General features: G+C 40.0%; 1 protein-coding gene across 1 annotated transcript; it reads left to right on the forward strand.

The window, feature by feature from the left end:
• LOC117530055 (lipoxygenase homology domain-containing protein 1-like) lies at positions 1-26,485 on the forward strand. Its single transcript, XM_034192989.1, is given in 6 exon segments — positions 1-187; positions 5,576-5,788; positions 7,829-7,999; positions 11,764-11,902; positions 14,325-14,385; positions 25,955-26,485. Coding segments are annotated over 6 exon segments (1,302 nt in total).
• The last annotated feature ends 979 nt before the right edge of the window (positions 26,486-27,464 follow it).

Genomic DNA, 27,464 nt, shown 5'->3' on the forward strand with positions numbered 1-27,464 from the left:
ATGCTTCAGGTGATCATGCGTAACTTGACCACAGAAGAAATGTCTGTCTTCACCTATGAAGACTGGCTCTCCAAAACACGTGGACCCAAGAGGCCCACGATCTGTAAGATGGCTGCTGTGGTGGATGAGGAGACAATGGTGGAAATCACTACTTACATCATCCAGGTCAAGACCAGTGATATTTCAGGTGGGTCATCATGAGAAGGTGACCACTGACAATTCTCCAGGATGACTGCCTGCTGGGGCAAGAACAAATTTCAGACATGTACAAGAACTGGGAAAGTTGAAGCATTTGTCCATAAATGGCAATTTTTTTAAATATGATTACATCTAACATCTGGCTTGGGAACACCTCAGGAATCCTCAGTAGGAGTTAGAAGACCTGTCCGAGGTGTGGGATGAGCTGCTTGGCCTACTTCTAAAACTACCCAGATCCAGATAATGTGTCAGCAGCCCTGCATAATCAGTAAATTATTAATATTAATTAAGAAAAAAAAAATTAATGGCACTGAGTATCAGCCGTTAGTTTTAGCCTTGAGTTTCACCCTTCAAGACTGCTGGTGTTGTTAAAATGAGAAAAGAAAAAAAAACAAAAACAAAAAAAACAAGTGTAGTGCACAGCAAAAATCAAATCGACTGACCTAGAAAAACATCAACTGCTCTGATGGAATAAATATGAGCTACAATAAAAACTCCCAAATCAACAGTCCGTCAGGATTCAGTTTCTGTCTGTGTTTCATGTTTTTTTTTTTTCCTGTTTCACACTAATCTGAGCCCAAGTTCAGTTTGCCTGCATTTCTGTATTTTCCACTGGTGTCTGTGTAGTGGGCGTGGCACATCACAGTCTGTCTTGGTTCTCTGTCCCAACCTGTTTGTCATATGATTAACTGCACACCTGTTTCTCACTCAGTAATCCCTCACCTGTTGTCAGTTCCACTCATCACTCTTAAGGCTTCAGTTTCTCATCCTCATTGCTTGTTCACTGTTGACATTTTAACATGTTTTTTTTTTCTCCTATTACTATTTTGCATCCCGTGTGCCTGTTTGATAACAAAGTCTCATTCCTGTCCATCGTATTCGGCCTGCCCGTTTCAACTCCCCACTGTAATCATTCCATGGCTGATCACAAATCAGATCAAAATTCTGAGTTATTCTTTCAAACACGAGGACACCACACACCTAAAACAATACCCCGTACATGCTGCTGGCCACGGGTGTAATCAGACGCCTTGTGGTTTCATAAAGCAGTCTAATCTCGTAGTCTACTAAACTTACTTAAGCCTTGTTCACACGGCAGGATTTTAAAATTATCTGTAGGTTTCCAAAACCTAAGAGACCACACACGTGGAAATAAAAAAAAATAATCATAGATCTCACAGTTTTTTGGTCGTATAGTGTGTGGTGTTCATCCACATGGTAAAAACAACACACAAACAGTTTTCAGACACAAACATTCCCAGGTCAGACAGGAAATCTGCAAAATCTCTCGAGATTAAACGTGACTACAGAGTAAACAAACGAAGATACTTTGTGGACTATTTACAACAGAGTAAAAAAAGAATGATACAAAAAGAAAAAATGATACAAAAAGAAAAGGCCTTCTTTAAAAGGACTGGGGACAGCACGACCACCAGACTTCTGGTAAGCCATAACAGCCGTTTTGATTTTAGATTTCGCTCCGTGCATCCGTCACCTCGCTTTCTGATTGGCTGCACGTCACATTCAGCAGGCTGCGTGCTCGTTTGTGCTCTGAGGCTCCTGACGTCCTTCCGAGCAGATCAGAGCGCTCTTAACACACCACACATGGCAGGAATATCTGATAAGATTATCTTTAGCATCATCATTATTGTCAGGGAATCCTTAAGATTGTTGGAAGGGGAAGATCAGGTCCGATATCGGCCTAATTATCTTGCGTGTGAACCAAGCTTTAGTTGATTAAGGTTAGTCGACCAACATTAGTCATCTAATCTCCACTTCACATAGATGGCAAAACTTGCAGATTAGCTACTGAACATTTGTTGATGATTTTTGTGGGCATAAGCGGCTTCCCGATTGTTGTTGCCAAGAAACATCTCCAATACACAGGAGTTTTGTTTACTTCTGGGTTGGTCATCTTCTTCAACCACGGCCAAGTTCGGCACACGGTAGACATGCTGACATGGTTGGTGTCGCCAATAACCTACTGAAAGGTCTCACAGGCATAAAACCTCAGTGCAATCAAAACCTGAAGAAGGGCTGGCAGGGCATTGTTCCTCCTCATTTGGTGATGGCTGGAGCTATCATGCCCACAATGAAGAGGCCTGTAGGCAGACAGAAGTGGTATCGCTCTTGAACCTCGGCGTATGTAAACATCTCCACTGGATTTTTACGGTCCTGGAACACTCGCTCCTGCCACAAGGCTCTCTGTCCTTCCTATTTCATCAAGTTGAGGTACATGATAACTTCAGTGTCTTAACTCAAAAATGGTGGCTTTCTTGACTAAAATAAGATTAGCCTCCTCTCTACCAGGCTAAAAACTTTAGTCAGCTAACGTGAAACTTTAGCCGACTAAGCGTTTTGTGCAATGACTAACATCAAAAAAATTAGTCAACTAAGTGCGTTTAGTCGACTAAACAAGATTAGACCACTTTATGAAACCGGGCCCAGGGGTGTTTTCCCTAGAATTCAGATTCATATTTAAAGTAGAGAAGGTCTGACTTGTTCTTGAAGACCTCATCAATTAGTGAACTCCCGACTTTTACATGCCAAAAAAAAAAAAAAAAAAAGAACGTTTGTAATCACATTTTCTGTCTTCCCAGAGTTTAGCCCATCTTCATTTGACCTACTTTTTTGCAGTAACATGTTTTAGGTACTAATGACTGAAATCCTTTGCTTTATACTCCGTTTTGCTCATTATAGCTAAGTAGAGCCTATTGATCCAGGCTATAGTGAGCTGACGAGTTGAAGACTTCTGTGCTTTAGCGGTTTTTGTAGGCTCAGATGTAGCCTTGAATTTCCTCCCTCAGCACACACAGACAGAAGACATTACATGAAAACATTACACAGGCAATGCAGCTGAGGTAATGGAGTCATTTGGTTGCTTTATAGCACAATGTCAGTGTGAGTATATGGGGAGGAGCAGAATATTAAACAAGAGCAATCCACATCCGGTATTTTATGATCCACATTTGGCTCTGCTTTGCATGTAACTTCTTACAATAAATGTGCCCAGCAGAAGATGTTACTGCACGGCCCTTCCCGTTACGCGATTGTCGAGCTTCTGTGGAGCTTTTGCTCCAACAAACAGCTTTCCTGTAGCACTGTATCTGGATACTTCTGGAGATGAGTTAAAGTTATCCAGAAACATTATTAAAGCCAAATTTTTCTAACAATATGTACCTCTTCAAATAACTTCAGATTGCTGTATGTTGTAAACCCTGTACTTGAGCATTAACATTACTATGAACTTCTTTAGTGAAATATCAACTTTGCAGGTTGGTAAACAAATTCAGGTACAAAACCTACACCAACTCTAGAGCTTCAACCTGAATAAACTTTCTGCTCATGACCTTTTGAATGTCACTGATGTCAAAGGTCTGATACATTTGTTAGCCCCAGAAGCAGGAGTCTGTGTATAAAACATGGTTTCAGTAAAGTCATGTAGTTCCTGAGATGTGGTTACTTTTGACAGTAACCTCTGATTTGACTTTGACGTTAGACCTGTGTATATATTCGGCATGATCAGTGTTGCAAAGATAGCAATGTGTGTTCATCCATGTTTGACTGGTGGATAAATTGATACCTTTAAAATGCTCTTTGCATTTTAAAAGGTACTGATACAGACAAATAGACAGACCAACAGACAGACCAATCAACACATAGACAGGCAGACAAACAGAGACAGACCAACAGACAGATATGGCCATTACAACAGCCTCTCTTAGAATCACAGCATACATGTTATAAAATGTCATACTTTTTACGATCCCAATATGAAGTTGGGATGTTGTGTAAAATGTAAATAAAAACAGAATACAATGATTTGCAAATCCTCTTCAACCTATATTCAATTGAATACACCACAAAGAGAAGATATTTAATGTTCAAACTGATTAACTGTTGTTTTTGTGCAAATATTTGCTCATTTTCAAATGGATGCCTGCAACACATTTCAAAAAAGCAGGGACAGTGGCAACAAAAGACTGGGAAAGTTGATGAATGCTCAAAGAACACCTAACTGGAAACAGGTGAGTGTCATGATTGGGTATAAAAGGAGCATCCCCAAAAGGCTCAGCCATTCACAAGAAAAGATGGGGTGAGGATCACAACTTTGTGATCAACAGCATGAAAAAAATAGTCCAACAGTTTAAGAACAATGTTTCTCAATGTTCAATTACAAGGAATTCAGGGATTCCATCATCTACAGTCAATAATAAGAAGATTAACAGAATCTGGAGAACTTTCTACACGTAAGCGGCAAGGCCAAAAAACCAACACTGAATGCCCGTGACCTGCGATCCCTCAGGCGGCACTGCATTAAAAACCAACATCACTGCGTAAAGGATCTTACCGCGTGGGCTCAAGAACACTTCAGAAAACCATTGTCAGTTAACACAGTTCACCGCTACCTCTACAAGTGCAAGTTTAAACTCTACCATGCAAAGTGAAAGCCATACATCAACAACATCCAGAAAAGCCGGCTCCTTCTCTGGGCCCCGAGCTCATTTGAAATGGACAGACGCAAAGTGGAAAAGTGTGCTGTGGTCTGATGAGTCCACATTTCAAATTGTTTTTGGAAATCATGGATGTTGTGTCCTCCAGACAAAAGAGGAAAAAGACCATTCAGATTGTTACCAGCACAAAGTTCAAAAGCCAGCATCTGTGATGGTATGGGGGTGTGTTAGTGCCCGTGGTATGGGTAACTTACACATCTGTGATGGCACCATCAGTGCTGAAAGGTGCATCCAGGTTTTGGAGCAACACATGCTGCCATCCAAGCAACATCTTTTTCAGGGACATCCCTGCTTATTTCAGCAAGACAATGCCAAGCCACATTCTGCATGTGTTACAACAGCGTGGCTTCGTAGTAAAAGAGCACGGGTACTAGACTGGCCTGCCTGCATTCCAGACCTTTCGCCCATTTAAAATGTGTGGTGCATTATGAAGCTCCAGACTGCTGAACAACTGAAGTCGTACATCAAAAAAAATGGGAAAGAATTCCACCTACAAAGCTTCAACAATTAGTGTCCTCAGTTCCCAAACGCTTATTGAGTGTTGTTGGAAGGAAAGGTGATGTAACACAGTGGTAAACATACCACCATCACAGCTTTTTTGAAACATGTTGCAGGCATCCATTTCAAAATGAGCAAATATTTACACAAAAACAATAAAGTTCATCAGTTTGAACATTAAATATCTTGTCTTTGTGGTGTACTCAAATGAATATAGGTTGAAGAGGATTTGCAAATCATTGTATTCTGTTTTTATTTACATTTTTCACATCTCAACTTCATTGGAATTGGGTTTGTAACTTCCACAAAATAAACAACTTATCAATCAACTGGTCTTAATGGTGGACTTTCTGGTGTCTCTTCAGGGTCAGGCACTGATGCTAATGTATGGGTTATTGTTTTTGGACAGAATGGAGACACAGGGACACTGGCGCTCAAAGAGTCCAACAACTCCAACAAGTTTGAGCGCAAGCGGATGGACATATTTCGCTTCCCAGATGTCCTAAGCTTGGGAGAGCTCTCCAAAGTGCGGGTATGGCACGACAACACGGGGTCAGTGACTCTGTTGACAGTACAATGTGTTAGCATTTGTAATCCAGAGAATGTCCCAGGTGATGAAGGTTAGACCTGTTCAAAATGTCAAATGTTACAAAATCTTTTGGGCCACATGTTGTTCTTGTTACACTAATAAAATAAAAGATCTGCGCCATATTTTATTGTAATCGGACATTGTTTAGCAACAAAGCAAAGCAACAATGTCCCCCCAAACAAACAATGTAGTAATCCAGTAATGTTCTCCTCTGGGTGCCCAATCAACCATCACTTTTTGTAATCAGAAGCCATCACATGTACCTGTAAAAGAAAATAATGGCATCAGAGTCTTCTCCCGTTAGGGTGATGTTGCCTTGCCAGCAGAGGGAGAGCAGAATGTGTCACTCTGGGGGACCTCTAAATCGTATCTGATTAAGTTCAAATTTGGTCTGTACCAATAAAACCCCAAGTGGAACAAAAGCAACATGTGGCCTGAAGTCTCTCACAACTTTTATTTTTACTATTTAACATGAACAGCCCTAACGAAGGTCCTTCTTGTACAAGTTCCATTAAGCCCCACGCTCAGACAAGGAAGGACTGAACGGGTACTCCACTTCATCGCAACAATCCACAAAAGAGAAAGTAGAATCAATCAGCCAGAACTAAATTTGCAGAACACTTTCTCAGCAGCGAAATAACAGAATCACAGACGGGATACTAATGTGGTCACTGGCAGCTAGCCCTTTGCTACACTAACAGACCCAGAATTTAGATATGATTAGACTGAGTCCTGCTCCATTATTAATAACAAAATTAAGATAGAGAGAAAACATGGCTCAGTACAACACTCATATCTTAGTCATACAAAAGGGAGAATAGGTGGGTTTTTAATCTCGATTTGAGTGACTCCAGAGAATCAGACTGCGTTATCTAACAAGGTCTGGAGCACAAACTGGCTGGACACAAATGCTAGACTCACACACAGGAGACTGGCATTCAAAGTTCTTTGCTGAATAGACGTGCAGGGTCCGGAACACAAAAATCGGGCTTCCTGAGAACGCAGAGCATGGACCAGTACATAAGGCCTAATTAGATCAGCCATATGAGGAAGTGCTAGTCCATGGAGGATTTCATATGTTAGTAACAAAACCTTAAAATATGACTTTGCATGTACAGGAAACCAGTGGAGGGAGGCCACAATTGGGGTACTATGGTCAAACTTTCTTATCCTAGTAAGAACTCTAGCAGTAGCATTTTTTAACTGGAGACCTCTGATGCTCAACTGCGGTAAAACAGAAAATAAGATGTTACATTAATCCAGTCTAGAAGAGACAAAGACGTGAATCAATGTCTTTGCATCAACCATAGGTAGGATAAGTTGAAACCACAATACTATGGAGGTGATAGAAAGTGTTCTTAGTCACTTCTCTAATGTGTCTGTTGAAAGAGTGTGGGATCAAAAGTCACCCTATGATTTTTCACTTTATCACTATGATGAACAACACACAAGTCCAAGATAACATTAACCTTGGACTAGCCAAGGTTAATGTTGTTAATGTTAAACTGATGCCTGTGTCTCGCATGACAAATGACCATCAAATGGGTCTTGTCAGAATTGCTCAGAAACCTTGCAAATTTTTTTATCTTAAATGGGTTTGGGATAGTTTTGGGTTTAATTTTGTGAAATAATATATAAAGTTTGGAAATTTGAAAAATACTTACACTTCTTGACTGCAGCTTTGTGTAGTTCTAGGAGTCTTGTGGAATTGAACAATTCCAAAATGGTCCAGGTCCAATTTGGGACTATTTCCAATTTGCAAACTGTGTGGAACATAAATATTGTCACCTTGCCATTTGTTGGTCTGTCCCACATGTTGTCTGAGGTACACGTGGTCTAATTTGATCTAACCCAAACAAGTGATGGATTCAAGTGCTGCTTTCTGGTCTGTAACAAGACGACATTTGGTTTGACATGGCTGTTATCAAACACTATGAAAACTAAATGGTTGGCATATAGTTGAACTGCTTGGTCCTCAAGCTGCAGCATATTTACTTGTACAACTTTTGTTTCATGACTTAACACACAGGTCTTTCTTCGGGGTGGCATCTGGAGTATATAGACATAAAGGATGAGGTGCTAGACAAAACATTTCGCTTCCCATGTGACCGCTGGCTTGCCAAGAATGAAGATGATGGACAGATCATGAAAGAACTGGCCTGTGCTAACAACGACATCTTAGACCTCAACGAGAAGACCAGTGAGGCCTTTCAAAAATCTGCATATTTGAAAAGTGTTTTACATATTATCCCATACAGTTTTATTTGAAATCATCTTTGTAGATAAGATTCTGCATTTCAGTTGATTATTTTAGCTCCTGCATCAGTTATCTTTGAGATCTGTGCCATTTGGTTTACAAAAGTACCATTACCCAACTGTATATTCAGGGAACAAATTTCATCGCAGATGTGTCAAATTATGATGCTTTGTTGGAGTCCTTGTGGACGGTACATCTAACTATCACACCGAACCCAACCAAACCCCACTCACCTTATAGTCATGTTACTGAGTTCCAACGTTGGCCCTGTTTTTCCACGTTATTTTAAGTTGCTGGATGGTTGCACAGGAGGTTCCGCAATTGACAGTGAATGAAGTATTACACTTACAGCAAGTTTTTGCTAATGTGGAAGTTGTTTCGTCTTGTTATTCTATTTGGGTGTATTGATGGCTGGCTTCGTGAGTCCATTAGTGTGGCACCAACTCACCCACCACTGTGAATGGTATGCCAAAGTGGGCATGTCCTCTTTGTCAGGCGTTATACACATACATGGCTGCAAGCAACTGAAAATGTTTTGACTGAAGTGGACGGATTGTGTGGCGAAGCCATCTAGGGGGGTCTGGGGGCATGCCCCCCCTGGAAATTTTGAAAAAAAAATGGTGCAGTTTGGTGCATTCTGAGTGCAATTTGGACAGTTTTCCTTTGCCTAAAACAGTGCTTTTTGACTGTTATCATACTGCAAAAAATGACTAAAGTATATTAATTTCATCACAATTTATTTACTATTTTGTATGACAGTATGTGTCCGTAATAAGTTACCATCCACAAATGGAATGACTGTCTGCAATAATTTAACTGACTATAATTTCTGCTTTCATTCTACACAATTAATCAAATCCTAAGTGTGTCTTACAAAATAAATAAATTATTCGAACCTTTATGCTATTACCTGGTAAAATAAATAATACACTTAAAGACACGATAAGTATTGCCAATGAAAAGTCTTTTTCCACATTGTTGAAGCTTATCTCTTCTTCTGCCATGTAGGGCAAATGAAGTTCCTTCAAGTGGCATCCCACTTCCTTGGTCATAAACTCCCACACTTCTGGCAAGTACTGGTCATCAACCCTGTACATCTTCACCTCTCTCCAAAGACTTGGTGTGCGGATGGATGGCATGTGGCCGTAGGCCTTCTCCACATTGAGTAGGTCCACGATACCTACATACTTCAGCACCTCAACCTGCAGTTCTACTGGCAGCAAGTCCATGGCTGTTATTAGATAAAAAAATGGAAGTCTATGGTGGCATTCTGCATTCATGTTATCTGTGTGGCACTGCTGAGTTTTCTTTTTTAATGTTTTATTTAATTTGGAGATCACTTTTTGGGGGAAATTGTAAATATATTTAGGTACTGTAAATTAACTGCAGTTGTATTTACTGTCAATTAAGCAACCACTGAAGATATGTGCACTGGGGTGGGATTTTTACTTCTTCCCACTCACTTTCGAACTTTCTTGTCATTTTTTGATTTGCTTCTTTTTTGATCTTGTTTATTTTTTCATATGAGTGTAGAGGTACAGAGACTACAAAGAAGCTTTGTTAATTTGATCTGCTTATACTGCGAACTGCCATGATACTGGAATTAACAACTAAGTTCTAAATAAAAAAAAATGTGATTGATTGATTGAACCACCAGACCAAATGAATTTTAAATAAAGTCTTGTGAAATACTGTCACCACAATCCAGCACTTTCAAATGCCACAAGTTTTAATATAAATGATAAAAATCATAACCAATGAACACTTTTACAGTATTAGCATTTTATTTTACTTCAAAATATATCTTGTCATTTTTTAATCGATTAAAGAGTAAAAACTTAATAAATCAGTTTTAAGTACTAAAAGAAGTTTATGTAGAAAGCAATTTAGCCCGAAGGTCGAGAGGGGGAAGTGTTGACTTTTTAAGTACTTGAAAGACACTGGACTCATCAAGAGGATTTAGTACTGCTATAATGGACTGATGCAGCAGGTGGCAGCAGTGCGATGCCATTAAGTGCCGCAGAAGAAGAGATGGCTAAGTTAGATTTCATCACCGGGACACACGTTTGGAGAGGGGTGCATTTCATGTCAAAATAAAGCTATAAAGTGTAAAAACGGAAGGAAATCAATTGTAAGGCCTGAAAGGAGTTTCTTTATGAAATATTTTAGCAGTAAAGTCCAGTGAGAGGAGGAAGTGTTGCCTGTTTAAATACATGAAAGACACGGGACTCAATGAGAGGATTTAGGGTTGCTTTAACGGCCTGATACAGTAGGTGGCAGCAGTCCAACAATAAGGATGCCGGCTGCCATTAAACGCCGTAGAAGAAGAGGGGTGAGTTTGATTTTCTCATAGGGACACCCGGTTTGATAGGAGCGCGTTTCGCGTCGAAATAAAGCCATAAAATATATATTTTTTTTAAGTTAGCGGTTTTATACGACAATATAAAACGGAACATGGAAAAAAAAATTGGACGGAAATCCATAAACGGAGGTTTTGCTCACATGTTTACCTTCAGAAAGCAATGAGCGCGGTGACAGAGTCGTTGCCCAGAACACCACTGCGCACACACGACCGCTTCCTGTAATGGCGGCCTCCGTAGGGAATACATTTTAAAGCAAATTCCATCCTTCTCTCCCGTTTTGTGTCGAAATGAAGCAATAAAATATTTTTTTTTCCAGTTAGCGATTATAAATGACGGAATAAACTGAACCAGAAAATAAAAACTGACGGACATCCGTATACAGACGGAGATTTTGCAGCCATGCGGATGATTCTGATTTACAAAACTTTTACTGGGCTAGTTTCTGAAAGCGATCTGAAAGCTGTTATGTTCTGCGCTCAAATGACATGTTATGTTTTTGTGTACCCCGTGTCTACACTTTAGTTTTTCATCTCCCTCTGATTGGAACGTTCTCCAATCCGAATTGAAACTGCCCAGACTGCCTTCTTTCAACAACTTCCGGTGTCGTCAACCTAACAGCCCCCCACTAAAAGTCGGTCCGCCCTGCCTTCAGTCATTTCTGTGCGTCAGGCGCGGTTCACCAATTATCAACTTGTTTCTGCTTAAAACTGCACTCCCAGTCATCATCTGTCTCAGCGACAGATATCTGAAGCTTTTGTATACAACAATCATTTCCACATAAATTCAGCATTTTTTCATAATAAAAGACGGAGGAAGCGATCAGAGCGCCACAGCAGCTGCTGCGTTCACTGCGCCGTCATTTCAAAGCATCAGTAATGACTCTCAGGTTATCGCCTCATTTCTGTTTAAAACTGACTTTAGAATGATTTAAGAGGTTTTAATTTGTCATCTGATGGTTAACAATCCCATTATTCCCTTTGATCGTGATTGTGTTTGTTTTGAGTTGGTGCTGGAACTCAGATGTGAGCTCATTACACTGACTGATCTGGTATCGGTGCAATCACCAGTCTTTTCACTGGGTTGTCCTTTCAGGCTCTTATCATGAACACCGGATTATCTATGGAAGCTCAGCTACAACATCTCTGTCACTGTTTTCTTAAGTTGTACTCTTGTAAGCTACATACAACTTTTTCTTTGTCTACCTTCAAATGTGGGCTCTGACTAAATGTCACAGTTTGACACTTCCAGCTGAGAAACATTCTATATATTTTCTGTTAAAATGTGGTGATGTGTAACTGTCAGACATTTGGATGTAATTTACAATAACTGTTTTCTTTCTGAAAGAATATGAAATTCTTGTCAAAACGGGAAACAAGGATGAGGCTGAAACTAAGGAAAATGGCTGGATAGTACTTGAGGGGAAGAAGGACTGATCAAAGGAATTTGTAATGGAAAATTCCTCAAAGAAGAAGAGGTTCTTGCGGTAGGTACTTGCTATATAGTATTAGCTCAGTGAATACACTGAAAAAAGTACACCGGGATGTTTTGATTCTGCTGCTGATCACAAAGAAGCCTGGATCCGGTCGAGCTTGTGATCGTTTGGAGACAAAACATCAATCTTTCCACTGGTACCAAGTATTAGCTTATCCACGCTGATTACGAGAAACGGCGGCGCAAAAACTACAGCAGTGATCCGGAACTGGGCAAGTGACTATATTTATATTGGTGACCAAATCCAGTTGTTAAGCGCTGACGTAACGCATCACGTGATAAATCTGTTTCTGGATCCGAAGACCTCCAAGTTTACAATTAAAGTTACGTCTGTTTGATCCTTTTAAGGATCTACAGTTTAAGTTTAGTTTGTGTTTACATTGTGCGCAAACCTCCGTCCATCCCTTCTCCACCTCCGTTAGCTGCATTCGTCTGGTTCTATGGTCAGAACACTTGATAAAACGTTATTCTTTTACTTTACATATTTTATTATGCAAAGGTAAAATATACATGTCTGTTTGTTAATAAAAAATTATTTATTAAAATAAACAGGACGTTAAAGTGCAAACTTCACTTTCTCCTCGAACGACATGAACAGGAAGCAATCGCAGCAACTCCCATTGAAAATAACGGAGAAACAACCTGAGCATCTGACATACGTAAAACAAATGCAGTAACGTCTAAAACCCATTTAATATAGGAGGAGGAGAGTTTTACAAAGTCTGTGAGAAAAGTAACGGACCTTTTTATTTTTTTCAAAAACTATATGGATTTGATTCATATGTTTTTACGTCAGCCAAGCTTGAACCTTTGTGCGCATGCGTGAGTTTTTCCGCCTGTCGGTTGCATCATTCGCCTGTGGGCAGGCTTTGAGTGAGCACTGCTCCACCCCTCTCGTGTTGTTTCATTGCGAGGAAATGGCGGAATGATTTGGGCTTTTTTCCATCAGAATTTTTTCAGAAACTGTTAGAGACTGACAGCTGGAAATCATTCGAAAAATTTATCAGGCTTTCGGTGACATTTTTACGGGCTTCACAGACAATAAGGAGTGTTACTCCAGCTTTAAGGCTGGCCGCCGCGCTCCGAGCCGCCATCGAGAGGCAGAAACCACCACATCATTTCTAAATGGATCACTGTGTGGATCCGGCACCGTCGTGTGCAATTTCTCTGGTTATCACAAGAGCTGGACATAATCCATTTTCCGGCAGATTTCACTTTTAACAAGAGATTTTGTCATGGAAAGCCACACGGCGGCTTCGCACGTCACGACCGATTCGCTGATGAAGCGAGACAAAGTAACACCTCTGTTTTGGAGTGCCAGGGGACAAGTTGGGACATGCCTATCTCGACTTTCAGTGCTTACCAGTCGAGTGAGTATAAGAGAAATTGTGGAGAGCTGGGCATGTCCCAACTTGTCCTCTAACACTCCTCCTCACTAACACCCCACCTCCCCTCCCCATGATGAAATCCGCGGATCACAGCCCTGGATGTTAATGCTGTTGTCCGTGTGCAGCGGTTTAACTGCAGCCTGATCAGATTGTCTCAGCCTTTTTTGTTTGGAGCCGGAAATTGAAAATCACACGATGTGTTACTCACACTTAATCGGATAGCGGTTTGATTGTTTACATTAATTGCAAAAATAAGTCTGACATTTTAGGTCATTCTATTCTGTATTCAGAGTCTACATGGCCCATGCCCGAATTTCCCAGCCCAGCGGGGGGGGGGGGGGGGGGGAAGGGGGTTCCCCCCACCTCCTACGCGCATTATATATATATATATATATATATATATATATATATATATATATATATATATATCTATCTATAGTCTGTAGAAAAGTATCTGACCTTTGGCAGGGGGGAAAAGAAAAGAACGGTCATACCTGGAGCGTTGGAAACACGATCACCCTCAAAGTAGTCTCCTTCGGACTCCACACACTTCTCCCAGCGGTGCCGCCATTGTTGGAAGCATTCAGAGAAAGCTTCTTCTGAAATGGAGTTGAGCTCGGCTGTCGTTGCAGTCATAATGTCCCCTCTTGTCTGAAATAGCATTCCTTTCAATGGCCTCTTGAGTTTGGGGAACAGCCAGAAGTCGCAAGGGGCCATATCAGGAGAGTAAGGAGGCTGTTGAACCACAGGAATCTGGTGTTTCGTCAAAAAAGTCTGAATCAAGTTCGAGGAATGTGCTGGAGCATTCTCGTGATGGAGGCGCCAATTTCCTGTGGCCCACAACTCCGGTCTCTTGCGCCGCACAGCATCACGTAGGTGCCAGAGGACATCCATGTAGTACTCTTTGGTGATTGTTTGACCCTTTGGTGCGTACTCGTGGTGTACCACACCGCGGGAGTCAAAGAAAACACTCAGCATCACTTTGACGCTGCTGTGCACTTTACGGACCTTCTCTGGTCTTGGTAGCGTGGAATGCTCCCACTGTGACGACTGGGATTTGGCTTCCGGGTCGTACCCGTACACCCAGGTCTCGTCACCAGTGATTATGGTGTTCATGAAGTCGGGGTCACTCTTTGTGGAGTCCAGCATGTCCTGTGAGACTTCAACACGAAGTTGTTTTTGCTCCGCCGTCAGCTTCGGCACAAATTTCGTCGCCACGCTCTTCATAGCCAAATCTTTGGTCACAATGGAATGTACCGAAAAAGTGCTGATGGCCACCTCTGTCGCAATTTCTTGGATAGTCAGACGACGGTCCCGCATCACCACAGCGTGCACTTTGGAAATGACCAGGTCATTACGGCATGTTGATGGCCGACCCGAGCGCGGCTCGCTCTCCACCGTTGTGCGGCCGCCTTTAAACCGGTTGTACCACTCCTTAATCTGTGTGACGCACATAGCATCGTCACTGAACGCCGTCTGAATCTTCCGAATGGTTTCCACCTGGCTATTGCCCAGTTTCTGGCAAAATTTGATGCAATAGCGCTGCTCCAGTCGTTCCGTCATTTTCCTTATAATGAAAAACCGCCGAGAGAACTACACACAACCTCAGAGCACAACACAAAACTTCACACAAAGGCAAATGACGCAATCGATTGGCGGGAAAAAATTCACGCATGCGCACAAAGGTTCAAGGTTGGCTCATGCGCTTGATTAAAATCCATCAGGATTTTGCAAAAAAAATCGGATACTTTTCTAACAGGCCAATATATATATATATATATATTAATATATATATATTAATATATATATATATTAATATATATATATATTAATATATATATATTAATATATATATATTAATATATATATATATATTAATGAAAAAAGAATAAAAATCTAATCAAATTAATCATCATCTATATATGTTTAAAGGTTGGACTCGGATTACTCCTTATACCAATAAATGCTGTTTCAGAAGGTTTTTTAAAGAAACATTTATTTGCATTGAGTTAGGCCTGGGCGATTTGGCCTAAAATTAAAATCTCAGATTTTTTCAGAAAAAATTCGATTTTCGATTTTTTTCCGATCCCCCCCACACACACACACACTTTTTAAAAGAAAACATTTAGTACAAATGACAGAGATACCTCAAAACAAGTTTTGCTTTTATTCTATCAAAAACTTAATACTAACCCCTACTTACCTCCTGGAATTGAAGCTCCAACTGTTCTTTTGATTTAAAAAATATTCTTGGGTAAATAAGCTGGTTTTTAGCAGGAGTTTGCGCTCTTGTTCCCCTCGTAAAGTGTAGCATTTCTCCCATGCAGCTGGATGCCTCTGTATTAGATACTGGAATAAGTTTGTGAGGCTGCGTTTTGTTGTGATGGGCTTTCAGGCTTCGCCCCAGAAATTTTTAGTATAGTGGTGCTGTTGGCAATTATCACCCAAGGCAGCGCGTTGTGAGTCATTTTGACTGGTTTTAGATGCATTGAAAGCAAGAATAATAGACAAAAAAAGACACTTGTGTTATAATATTAAAATTCTTTTTGCATGTTTCTGTCTAAGTTAATAAATAACATTGAAAAGTTTAAAAACACATTAATATTTGATGGACATATCATTTGCTCTCTTCTTTAAAAATGACACACTGTACCTTTAATCCAGTCAGACAGGCAGAGTTTTTCTGTCATGTTGACAGTTTAGTTTTTTCTTTTTAACATTTCTGAGTGGGATTGCATACTTTTTAAAAACAATATAACCCCTAATTGTCTTGTTTGTACAAGAGCTAAACCTGGACTGATTTTATTGTCAAATCAGAATCAAATTTATTGCAAAGTAAGTTCTCACATACAAGTAATTTGATCTGGTGTCATTGGTGCAGAAACAATAATAAAAAAAGAAGACAGTTCTGTAAGAAGTAAATTTGCTCTCATAAAGATGAAATCCTGGATGGAAAAACTTTCTGAATCAGTTTTTCACTTTACTGTTTCACTGAATTGTGTGGTGAAGATGATCGTTGATTAAAATTGCTTCACTGCTTTTTTTTTCTTTTTTTTTAACAGTGTAGAGGGTCTGTTCACGTTTTCCTTCTCTCTCTCTCTCGTTGTGAGGGAACGAGACTCTTCACTCTAACACCATTTTTGCGGCGTATTTGAGCAAACTTTGGAAATATGAAAGCTTTCATCTGTAAAATAAAGCCTTAATAGCTACGCAGGTAGAAGAAGCTGTTTTTGTTCTTTCACTCTGAGCTGCAGCGCTGTGACTCGAGCAGAGCAGCAGTCCGATCAGCACAAACAGACTCTCTGGATTAAACAAAAATACAACAGCACTACGCCGTTGTTCCATTGTCTGGGGAGAACCGTGTCTTTAGACAAACTTTGCAGCATCCAGTCACTTGTCCCACGTCTGTCACAGCAATCTCAAACCACTGATGAAACTCGCTCTCCGTTAGCGGTTAGCCATGTTTGTTATTGTGTGAAGGAAACGGGACGGGGAGGGGGGGGGCTACGGAACGTCCTGGGGACGAAAATGTGCGCCGCTGCAAGAGGAGGAAAAAAAAAAAAGAATTTTTATTTTTAAAATCGTCCGCAACCAATAATGCTATTTAATCGATATTATCGATATATCGCCCAGGCCTGCATTGAGTTCATGGGCGCAATTTGGTGGGGGATGGGGGGGACATGCCCCCCCACCTTTTCAACCGGGGGAACAGAATATGGTATGCCCCCCCCCACCTTCTGACATATATGTGTGTACTTGAAACATGCTATGCCAGTCTTATGTGCAAACCATGTCAAAATAGTATTTGTTTCTGCAAGTTTGTATTTTTAGCAGCATTGACTTGTTTACACCTGTTTCTCGTTTGTCACATTCAGAATTTTCTGGGACTGCATTTGCCCAGATTTGAAACCAAAAATAGTTGCCTCCAGGGACTAGTGTCTACACATAAGTATCAATGGACCATATGCTAATTTACTAAATTCTGAAAGTTAGAAAAGGAAATCAGAAAAGCTATCTGGGACCTCAGAAAGCCCATCTGCAATTATTGCTTGATCTCCAAAATCAGTCTATGCAAGCGAAATTATGTTCAGTATGACTGTTGTCATTAGTGCCACTTCGAAAATTAAATTCATAAGTAATTTATCCTGTTATGATCTGTTGTTTTTTCCAACTTGTGCAAAAGAGCCTCTTCTTTCATATTTATGAATACATTTTACCACATTGCAGTTGTTTTTTTTAATGAAAACTCAACCTATCATTCTTTTTGAGTTCTACACATGTGGTGATACCTTATTTACACCAGGATGTTAATAAAATCAATGCTGGCTATTCTCAGAATAAAGTACTTATATCCACAGTTTCAAATTGCATAAGTCAAATGGTGTCCACTTTATGGTCTTCTCAAAACATTAAAATTACTGTTCTGGATGCTCAGAATGCATCTGAGCTTATCTAGAAACCGTTGGCTTCTGGGGGCCTAAAGCGGTCCCCAGACCCCCGCCCCCCCAATTTCTAGTTCTAAATTGCGCCCTTGATTGAGTTTAATGTAATTCAGTAATAAATTACATAAATACATTCATTCATACCCCTAAATATGACAGTGTTCTTGATGGCATTAGTTCTAGCTACGGGCAGCGTAAAATTTCCCCTCTCAGCATGTCTGGTTCTGTAAGTATGATTTTCTGAACTAAAAGAAAAATTCCTAAACAAAATGTAATGGGATGAAAGGTCCTGGGTCCTGATTGAAAAGACGTTCCCGCTAGCTTGGCTAACGGGGAATTCCCCTTTGGTTGACCTGGTAGAGGAATGGTCTTTAGCACGAGCCATCCGGGTTAGATCCCACCGCTGTCCCGGCCACAAAGGTCCTGTGGTCACAAAAATATAAGGTAACTTATTGACAATAATATTTCTGGCAAAAATGATCAGTGAATATAATAGTCTGTCTTTGACTAACAGCCAGTTTAATTTTTTACGCTTTGTGATGATATTTGTTCTATAACTGCACTTAAGTGCTATACAAGCAGCCCTATTTTGAATAATCTGTAATTTATTTATCATTTCTCCAGTAGCAAATCTGGACTGTTGCACAAACTACTGGGCAACAGTCCAGATATACTAATAGTAGTGCGTTAATAGCGTAATTCTTTGTAGTACAACTTAGAAACCTTGCATGTCTTCTCATAATTGATATACCCCTGCCCATTTTTACAAAAATATTATTTCTATGTTTTTTCCATGATAATTTTGAATCTACCACTACACCCAGCAGCTTGGTCTCATGCACTTGATTTATTATCATATTATTAATTTTAATGTTTTTTTTTATTATTAAAGCCAGTACAAGACAAAACACACCAAAGTATACACATAGCTCACATATAAACATAATCAAGAGTCATTAACACAAACAGTATACTTAAGGTACAAAAAATACACAGTGACAATTTACACAGGCCTTTTTTTTTCCCTCCTTCCCTCCCCCCCCCCCCCACCCCCCCCCCCCCCCCCCCCCCAACAAAAGAAAAACACCACCCTCCCCACTCAGCTCAGTCAAATCAGTAAACCAAAAACAGATATAGATACCTAAAATATGTAAAAGGCGACGGCAGTGCCAGGCACACTCAATTCGGTAAAACCTCCAAATTTAAAAAATAGGAAATAAAACCTTGCCACTTATGGTAAAATGTTTGTGTATGTCCACGTAAAGTGTATTTAATTTTCTCCAGTTTAAGGAAAAACATCATATCTTTAAGCCATCCATGAACTGAGGGGCATTTGTCAGATTTCCAATGTAATAACAGTATGCGTCGTGCAATTAAAGATGAAAATGAAATTATATCCTGTTGAATTGTATTTAATGATACTGAAGGGGCGGGGATGCAGAATATTGCAATAAATGATGATGGTTGCAGTTTAACCCCAAGGACAGAAGACATAATTAAACAATATTGAGACCAAAAATCATATAACTTAAGACAAGAAAAAACATGTGACTAAGATGACATGGGGATCCTTTGCATTTATCACATATATCACTGATTTCTGGAAATATTTTAGAGAGTCTAGATTTAGAAAAATGAACCCTATGCACAACTTTAAATTGGATCAGGCTAAGACGTGCACATGAGGAAGAGGTTCGTATTTTGCCCACAGCGCCCTCCCAGTGCTCTTCACTCATCGGCACCCCCAGCTCTTCACCCCAAGCATTTTTAATTCCCACAGTCGACTCATACCCTAAACGTAAAATAAAATTATAAAGCTTCGATATCAGGCCTTTTTGGTGAGGGTTATAGGAGAGCATGTCATCCCAGGGTAGTGCAGGGGGTATGGAAGGGAAATGTGGAAAGCACTGAGAGGCGAAGTGTCGAATTTGTAAATAACAAAACAAATGGGTTCCAGGTAAATTATACTTAGAGGATAGGTTTGCAAAACTATCAAATACCCCCGACACATATAAATTTCTTATTTGTTTGATTCCTCTATTGTGCCAAATTTGAAATGATGGGTCTGATATGGATGGAGGAAACAAATGATTGTTAATTAGAGGGGACAATGTAGAAGCAGACAAAAATTGAAAGAGACGTCTAAACTGAAACCAGATCCTAAGAGTATTAAGCACAACTTGATTAGTAGTATATGAGGAAGGTTTTGTTGGCAGAGAAGAATATATTAGAGCAGATAGACAAACCTGTACAAGATGATAATTCCATTCTGCACCAAGGGGAACTAAAAGATTTTAACCAGTAACAGATTTTTTGTATATGAGCTGCCCAATAATATGATTGAAAATCGTGCAGCGCATGACCTCCACTAAGTTTACATCTTTGCAGCAATGTTTTACGAACTCTAGGTGGTTTACCCCCCCAAATAAAGCCACTAATTAACTTATCCAGGGAATCAAACAAATGTTTTGGCAAAAAAAGTGGGATAGACTGAAATAAAAAGAGCAATTTTGGTAACATGTTCATTTTGACAACATTAATCCTACCCAAGAGGGAAAGGGGGAGATTACGCCACTGGTGGATATCAGAAGTTATTTTAGAAATGAGAGGAGAAAAATTTGCAGAAGCTAGACTAGATAAAGAATGAGTAACATTTATACCAAGATAGTTAAAACCAGCTGTACTAAGTTTAAAAGGAATGTCCAAATCTTTGAGATCGCAATCAGAAATATTTATAGGAAAGCACTCGCTTTTATCCAAATTTAATTTATACCCCGAAAATGAACTAAAATTATCTAAAATACTTAAGATGGAAGGTATAGAATTGACAGGGTCTGAAACATATAACAATAAATCATCTGCATAGAGATAATTTATATTCACCCCATAGCGATAAACCCCTCTAAACGTTGAAGCCGACCGCAATGCAATAGACAAAGGTTCAATCGCCAGGGCAAAGAGTAAGGGTGATAATGGACATCCTTGGCGTGTACCTCGCCCTAGAGAAAAAAAATCTGAAAAAAATATCATTAGTGTGAACACTAGCTTTGGGGGGTGTATAGAGAAGACGAATCCAGGAAAGTAATTTATCACCAAATCCAAATTTCTTCATAACCCTAAACAAGTACTCCCATTCCACCCTGTCGAATGCCTTTTCGGCATCCAAAGCTACTACAATTTCGGGTGAATCAGAGGACTGCTTGGAGTAAATTATATTGAAAAGAGTACGAGTGTTAAAGAATAACTGACGCCCTTTAATAAAACCATTTTGCTCTTCTGATATTAATAGAGGAAGCGCATTTTCCAATCTTAAAGTAATCATCTTAGCTAATACCTTCACGTTTGCATTCAACAGCGACAATGGTCTATACGAGCCACAAAGAGTTGGATCTTTATCTTTCTTATGGATTAATGCTATTGAAGCTTGTGTCAAAGTTAAAGGTAGAGAGCCGCGTTCAAACGAGTCATTAAACATAGCCAAAAGTAAAGGCGCCAAATTGTCAATAAACTTTTTATAAAAATCAATAGGAAACCCATCCGGGCCAGGGGCCTTATTCAGCTGCATTGCTTTTATAGGGTTTATCACTTCCTCAATAGTAAAAGAAGAGTCCATGTCTATCGCAATAGCCCTGTCAAGGACAGGATTAGATAGGTCTTCAAAAAATGTGTCAATTTTATTAGCATCTGTAGGAAATTCTGATGTATATAAAGATGAATAGAATGATTTAAAAATTGCATTAATTTCAATAGAGTCAGACGTGTACACACCTTGGGAATTTTTAATACCAGATATAAAACGAGAACTGGACAGATGGCGAAGCTGATGCGCCAATAGACGACTCGCTTTATCTCCATATTCATAATATGGACCTCGACTATGCAATAACAACCGCTCAGCTTCCTTAGTTGAAAGTAGGTCAAATTCTGATTGAATATTCATACGCTGCTTAAACAATTCTGGTGAAGGACTAATGGCATATTTTTTATCTAAATCAGAAATCGCAGCAGCAAGTTCCCCAAGCCTAGAATTATGTCTTTTGTTGGACAGTGCGGTGTAATAAATGATCTGCCCTCTCAAATAAGATTTAAGTGTCTCCCAAAGTAATGAACATGAAACAGAATCACTCCTATTAAATAATAAAAACTCATCAATCGAATTTGAAATAAAGTCACAAAAATCTGTATCTGCTAACAACAGTGTATTGAAGCACCATGGAGGACGGCTAGGTGTGTAAGATGCCAATTGGATGTCTAATAACAAGGGCCCGTGGTCAGATATTATGATACCCAAATAATCAGTAGATAAAATGCTTGAATTGAGGGCCTGATCAATGAAAAAATAATCAATTCTGGAATAAGAATGATGCACCTTTGAAAAAAAAAAAAAAAACTTTTTACTGGTTGGATTTCGGGCTCTCCAAGGGTCAACAAGGCCATTCCTGGACATAAAATCGGAAAAGGCTTGAGCCATTGAAGATGTGTTAAAATTACGCGGATTAGAACAATCTAACGCTGGATTAAAAACACAATTGAAATCACCCCCAATAATTAACAAATGAGAATTCAAGAAAGGTAGACTGCTCAATAATCTATTAGCAAATTCACCATCATCAACATTAGGGGCATATAAATTGACCAAAAGAACCTTTTTTTGCATCAATATACCTGCAACTATCACATTTCTACCATATTTATCAGATATTATCTCTGTGGGTGAAAACTGAACAGCTTTATTAATCAGGATTGCAACCCCTCTTGATATGGAATTAAAGTCCGAATGAAAAACCTGACTTACCCAGGAACACCGTAATCTGTTGTGATCTTTAATCTGCAGGTGAGTCTCCTGCAAAAACACTACAGAAGATTTTAATCGCTTCAAATGAGTAAACACCTTTGAACGTTTGACTGGGTGACCCATACCCTTAATGTTCCAGCTAACAAATCGAAGTCTGCCTGGCACTGCCACATTTGAGTACATAGTACTATCCATTCAAGTACAAAAACTAAATAAAACCATACAGAGCTGAGCAAGAACTTCCCTCCCCCCTAGAACCAAACAACACCCAAAGTCTCCAATAAACACAGAACAATGGAGACAGCAGTGTTAAGCTGGGCAAAAAAGAAGCCCACAGCAAGAAGAAAACATCACAGAGAAAAAACAGCGCAAATAGAAGCATAAGTAAAAAAAGTAAAAAAAAAAAAAATGGGGGAACACCACCTGCCAATCAGAGTCAAAAATGAGTGCATTAATTAACAAATACTTGTTTTACTACCAAACCAGACACCCAATAGAAAATAAATAAATAAAATAAAATAAAAAATAAAATATAAAATTTAATTAAAAATTCAAATAAATAAATAAACAAAATAAAATAAATTAAAAAATAAAAATTTAATTATTTAAAAAAATTAAATAAATTAAAAAATTTTATAATAATCATAATAATGAAGATAATAAAAATAAAATACCTAAAGAAATAACAAAAACATATACTATAAATGTCAATTAAACAATACTGATATATTACAATACAACCAACTTTACTGACCAAGTGGTGCATTTAAACCAAAAATCCAAACAACATCAACCTAGACATAACAGGAGCTGAGAAAAGAAATAAGTTCAATTCAGCCAGAGATCAAGCCTTGGACATATTTTTTAGCATCCTCAGAAGAAGCAAAGTCCTTCTCAGCCCCCTTATACGTAATGCGGAGCCGTGCTGGGTAAAAAAGACCGTACCTGACCCCTTCGATCCCTCGAAGTTGCCGCTTGACATCATTAAAAGCAACCCGAGCTCGAGCGACTTTAGCCGTGTGGTCCGGAAAGACCGATATAGTCACGTCTCCGACTTTGATCCGTTGTAACTTTCTCGCACGTCGTAAAATATCCTGACAGTCCTTGTAATAATGGAGTCTGCACACGATAGCGCACGGTCGTTCCCCAGGTTTGGGCTTGGGCTGAAGAGTACGATGAGACCCATCCACGAGCGGCGCTTTGTCCAGAGAGAACGCATCCTTTAGCAGCGTAGCCACAGCCGTGGGAGAACAAGTATCAGGACCCTCTGCCACACCAATAATCCTAATATTTTGACGGCGGGATCTTGACTCTAGGTCCTCGCATTTATTCTCCAATGCAGTAACAGCAGCAGTGAGCCGTTCTAGGGTAGCTTTCATTTCAACCGTGTCATGTGTATCCTGTAAGCGCCCCCTCCATCTCACCTACAGTGCTAGTTAGCTTAGCCAATTTAGCATCTGTAGCAACGCTGTCGTTTTGATAGCTGTGTTTTCACAGCTTGTAACTCAATTTTAATCGGCGATAGTGCGTCTCCAAGAACCTCTTGCAGTTCTTTCTTTATTATACCTGCAATATCTTCTTTTAAGGAAGACAACAGCTCATACTTCAGGGCGTCCTCATCCAGACCCGACTTAATCAGGGCAGGTCCGGTATCCTGAGTTAGCTGCTCAGCGGTAGCAGCCTGTGGGCTGGGTTTTAGCTGCGTTTGGATAGTACGAGATTTTCCTTTTCCTGTCATGGTGAAGTTTGTCCTCAAGCACTTATTAATGTAACAAAGTCGAAACACTCGGTTTAAACCCGAAAAAGCACACTTAAACAACAATTTTTAACAAAATCGGAGCGCTCAGCTCCTCCCCCTAATCTTAATGTTTAATATGAGGTTTTTCATAACAACACAACTGGACGCCGTATGGAGGCCTTTTGAGATAAAGATAAAAGCTTTCACTTTTAGTTTTTTTTATTTTAGGGGAAATGTTGACAGGTTTGAGTTTTCCTAAAACTATGCTAACAATGTTAGCAATGAAACCTGTGAGAGGGTTCTGCTCACATTTGACCATTGCTTTGTTGTCAAGATATACTGGTACCACTTTACAGTAAGGCTATAAATATCTGATTACTAAACAAAGCTATGACTTAAACCACCGTTAGTTAATGCTTAGCATTTCATTAAATCATAATAACACCATCAAACAAGCGATCCGAGATTTCTGACATCTGCCAATGATTGACGAGGACTCACAATTAATGATATGTGATTCACATCATGACCTGGACTTTACCTGACCACAATGCATTAATTACTGATCAAGATGTTGCAATGTGATATTTAATTCACAAGCTGAAACAAAATAGTGTCTTCCTGATCTTGGTTTTACATCTGTGAGGTAGTTTTGATGTAATCCTTCAAACTCTACCAAGTGAAATCCAGATCCAGATCACCTCCAAAATGTAATGGCATCTTCCAAGGCCTAACACCAATGTGTGGTGCAAATTTGGTGAAAATCCTCTAAGTAGTTTTGACGTAATCCTCAAAATCAGACAGAGTGAAGTGTACAAATTGAAATCCTGATCCAGAACCCGAATCCAAATCACCTTCAAAATTAAATGGAGTCTTCCATGGCCTATAATATCTATCTATGATGAACATTTCGTCAAAATCTGTGCAGTAGTTTTGATGTAATCTTGCTAAAGACAGAGGAATAAATATACGAGGTCTATTAGAAAAGAAACCGACTGTTTTATTTTTTAAAAAAACTATATGGGTTTGATTCATATGTTTTTACGTCAGCCAAGCTTGAACCTTCGTGCACATGCGTGAGTTTTTCCACGCCTGTCGGTGACGTCATTCGCCTGTGAGCACGCCTTGTGGGAGGAGTGGTCCAGCCCCTTCGTCGGATTTTCATTGTCTGAGAAGTTGCTGAGAGACTGGCGCTGTGCTTGATCAAAATTTTTTTCAAAAACTGTGAGGCACATCCGAGTGGACACCATTCGAGAAATTAAGCTGGTTTTCGGTGAAAATTTTAACGGCTGATGAGAGATTTTGGATTGTTTCTATCGCTGTAAGGACTTCCCACGGAGCGGGACGTCGCGCAGCGCTCTGAGGTGACGTCGTCATCCTGTTTCAAGCTGAAAACCTCCAAATTTAAGCCTCTGTTGACCCAGGACATCGTGAGAGAACAGAGAACTTTCAGAAGAGGTCGGGATCAGCAGTTTATCCAGACATTCCACTGTTAAAGGAGATTTTTTTAATGAAAGACGTGCAGACGGATTGGCGCGTCGGGCTTGCAGCCGGCGCGGCACACCCACCACAGGAAAAACACCTCCGTGTTGATAACCATTTGTAAAATCCAGGCGGCTTTTGGTGGCTTTCAGTTGAGTGAGTATCTGAGAAATTGTTTAACAGCAGGGCATGTTCCAACTTGTCCTTAAGGCTTCCAACGGAGGTGTTTTTCCTGTGGCGGGAATTCAGGCACGTCTTCAGCTGTAATGCACTCATCACTCTGTCCCCAAAGAGGGATGAATTCCTGACCTTCGAGTGCACAAAGGCCATTGAGAGCTTTGCCAGTAAAGCTCGAAGTTTGGTGCCCATCAAGTACGAGATCATCGTTATAACAGGTGATGAGAAGGGTGCAGGCACAGACGCCAACGTTTTCATCACCGTATACGGCTCCAATGGAGATTCGGGCCGCCGCCAGCTGAGGCAAAGGTTTCGTAATCTGTTTGGACGTGAGCAGACGGATCGTTTCCTCCTGGAAATGCTGGATATGGGAGACCTGCAGAAGGTTCGGGTGGAGCACGACAACACGGGTATCAACCCTGGCTGGCTGCTGAACCGTGTGGAAGTCACCAATACAGCCAATGGCGTCACCACAATTTTCCTGTGCGGGAAATGGCTGGACACAAAGAAGGCTGATGGGAAGACTGTCAGGGTTCTGTACCCAAAATGTTAAAAAAAAACAACAAAAAACTGCTTTCTAAACTCCCCACACCCACGAGAGAAGACTGACCAAAGAGATTGTAGCATTATTTTTTTACAACTCAGGAATTGAGACTCATTTTTGCATTGCAATGTTGTTTTTTAATGCTCTTATTTTGTACTACAGTCAGGTTCATAAGTATTTGGACAGTGGTGCAATTTTTGTCGTTGTGTCTCTAGACCTCCACAAGTTTGCTGAAATTATACAATCAAGATCTGATTTTACCCCTGTGACAGACTGACGTGCTGTCCAGGGTGTACCCGCCTCACGCCCAATGGCTGCTGGGATAGGCTCCAACCCCCCGTGACATCTGCTTTTAATTTACTTTCAACTTTAATTGAAAGGGTATAACAAAAATATCATGTTAAACGTTTAGGAATTGTGACCGTTTTCATACATAGTGCTCCATTTTCAGAGCACATATGCAGTGTTGCCACAATTACTTTGAAAAGTTACTTTATTAGTTACTTTTGACAGTTACATACAGTTTATACAGTTACTTAATTAGCAGCTGCAGACAACTTGTTGGCAGCTGCTGAATGTAACTAATAGTTACTAGTAATCTAACTTGGTTATTTTTAAGGTTGAGTACTTAAAATACTTAAGTACTAAAAGTACTTAAGAAAAGTAACTATTGGTTACACTGTGGTACACTATGTTACAAACAGGAAGTGCCACATTTTGAGTCCACAATGAAACATAGCCCGACAATATACTGGCCTCTCTCTCCTAGCCTGTGATTGGTTGGCGGCCGAGACGCTGACGTCAGCCTCACTTTGATGGGGCGCGAGCGCTACTCTGCTATTGGTTGTTTGGGATTGGGAAATATCACTCCAAAATGGAGGCCAGTATCCGGCCCAATTCATAGCTGGACCAGTTGTCGGGCTAAGTGAAACAGGAAATGTCAAATGTTGAAGACTTCCTGGACTGACAATAGATGAAATCTCATGGT

The sequence above is a fragment of the Thalassophryne amazonica genome, chromosome 17, assembly GCF_902500255.1.
Source record: "Thalassophryne amazonica chromosome 17, fThaAma1.1, whole genome shotgun sequence".
In the NCBI taxonomy this organism is placed as follows: domain Eukaryota; kingdom Metazoa; phylum Chordata; class Actinopteri; order Batrachoidiformes; family Batrachoididae; genus Thalassophryne; species Thalassophryne amazonica.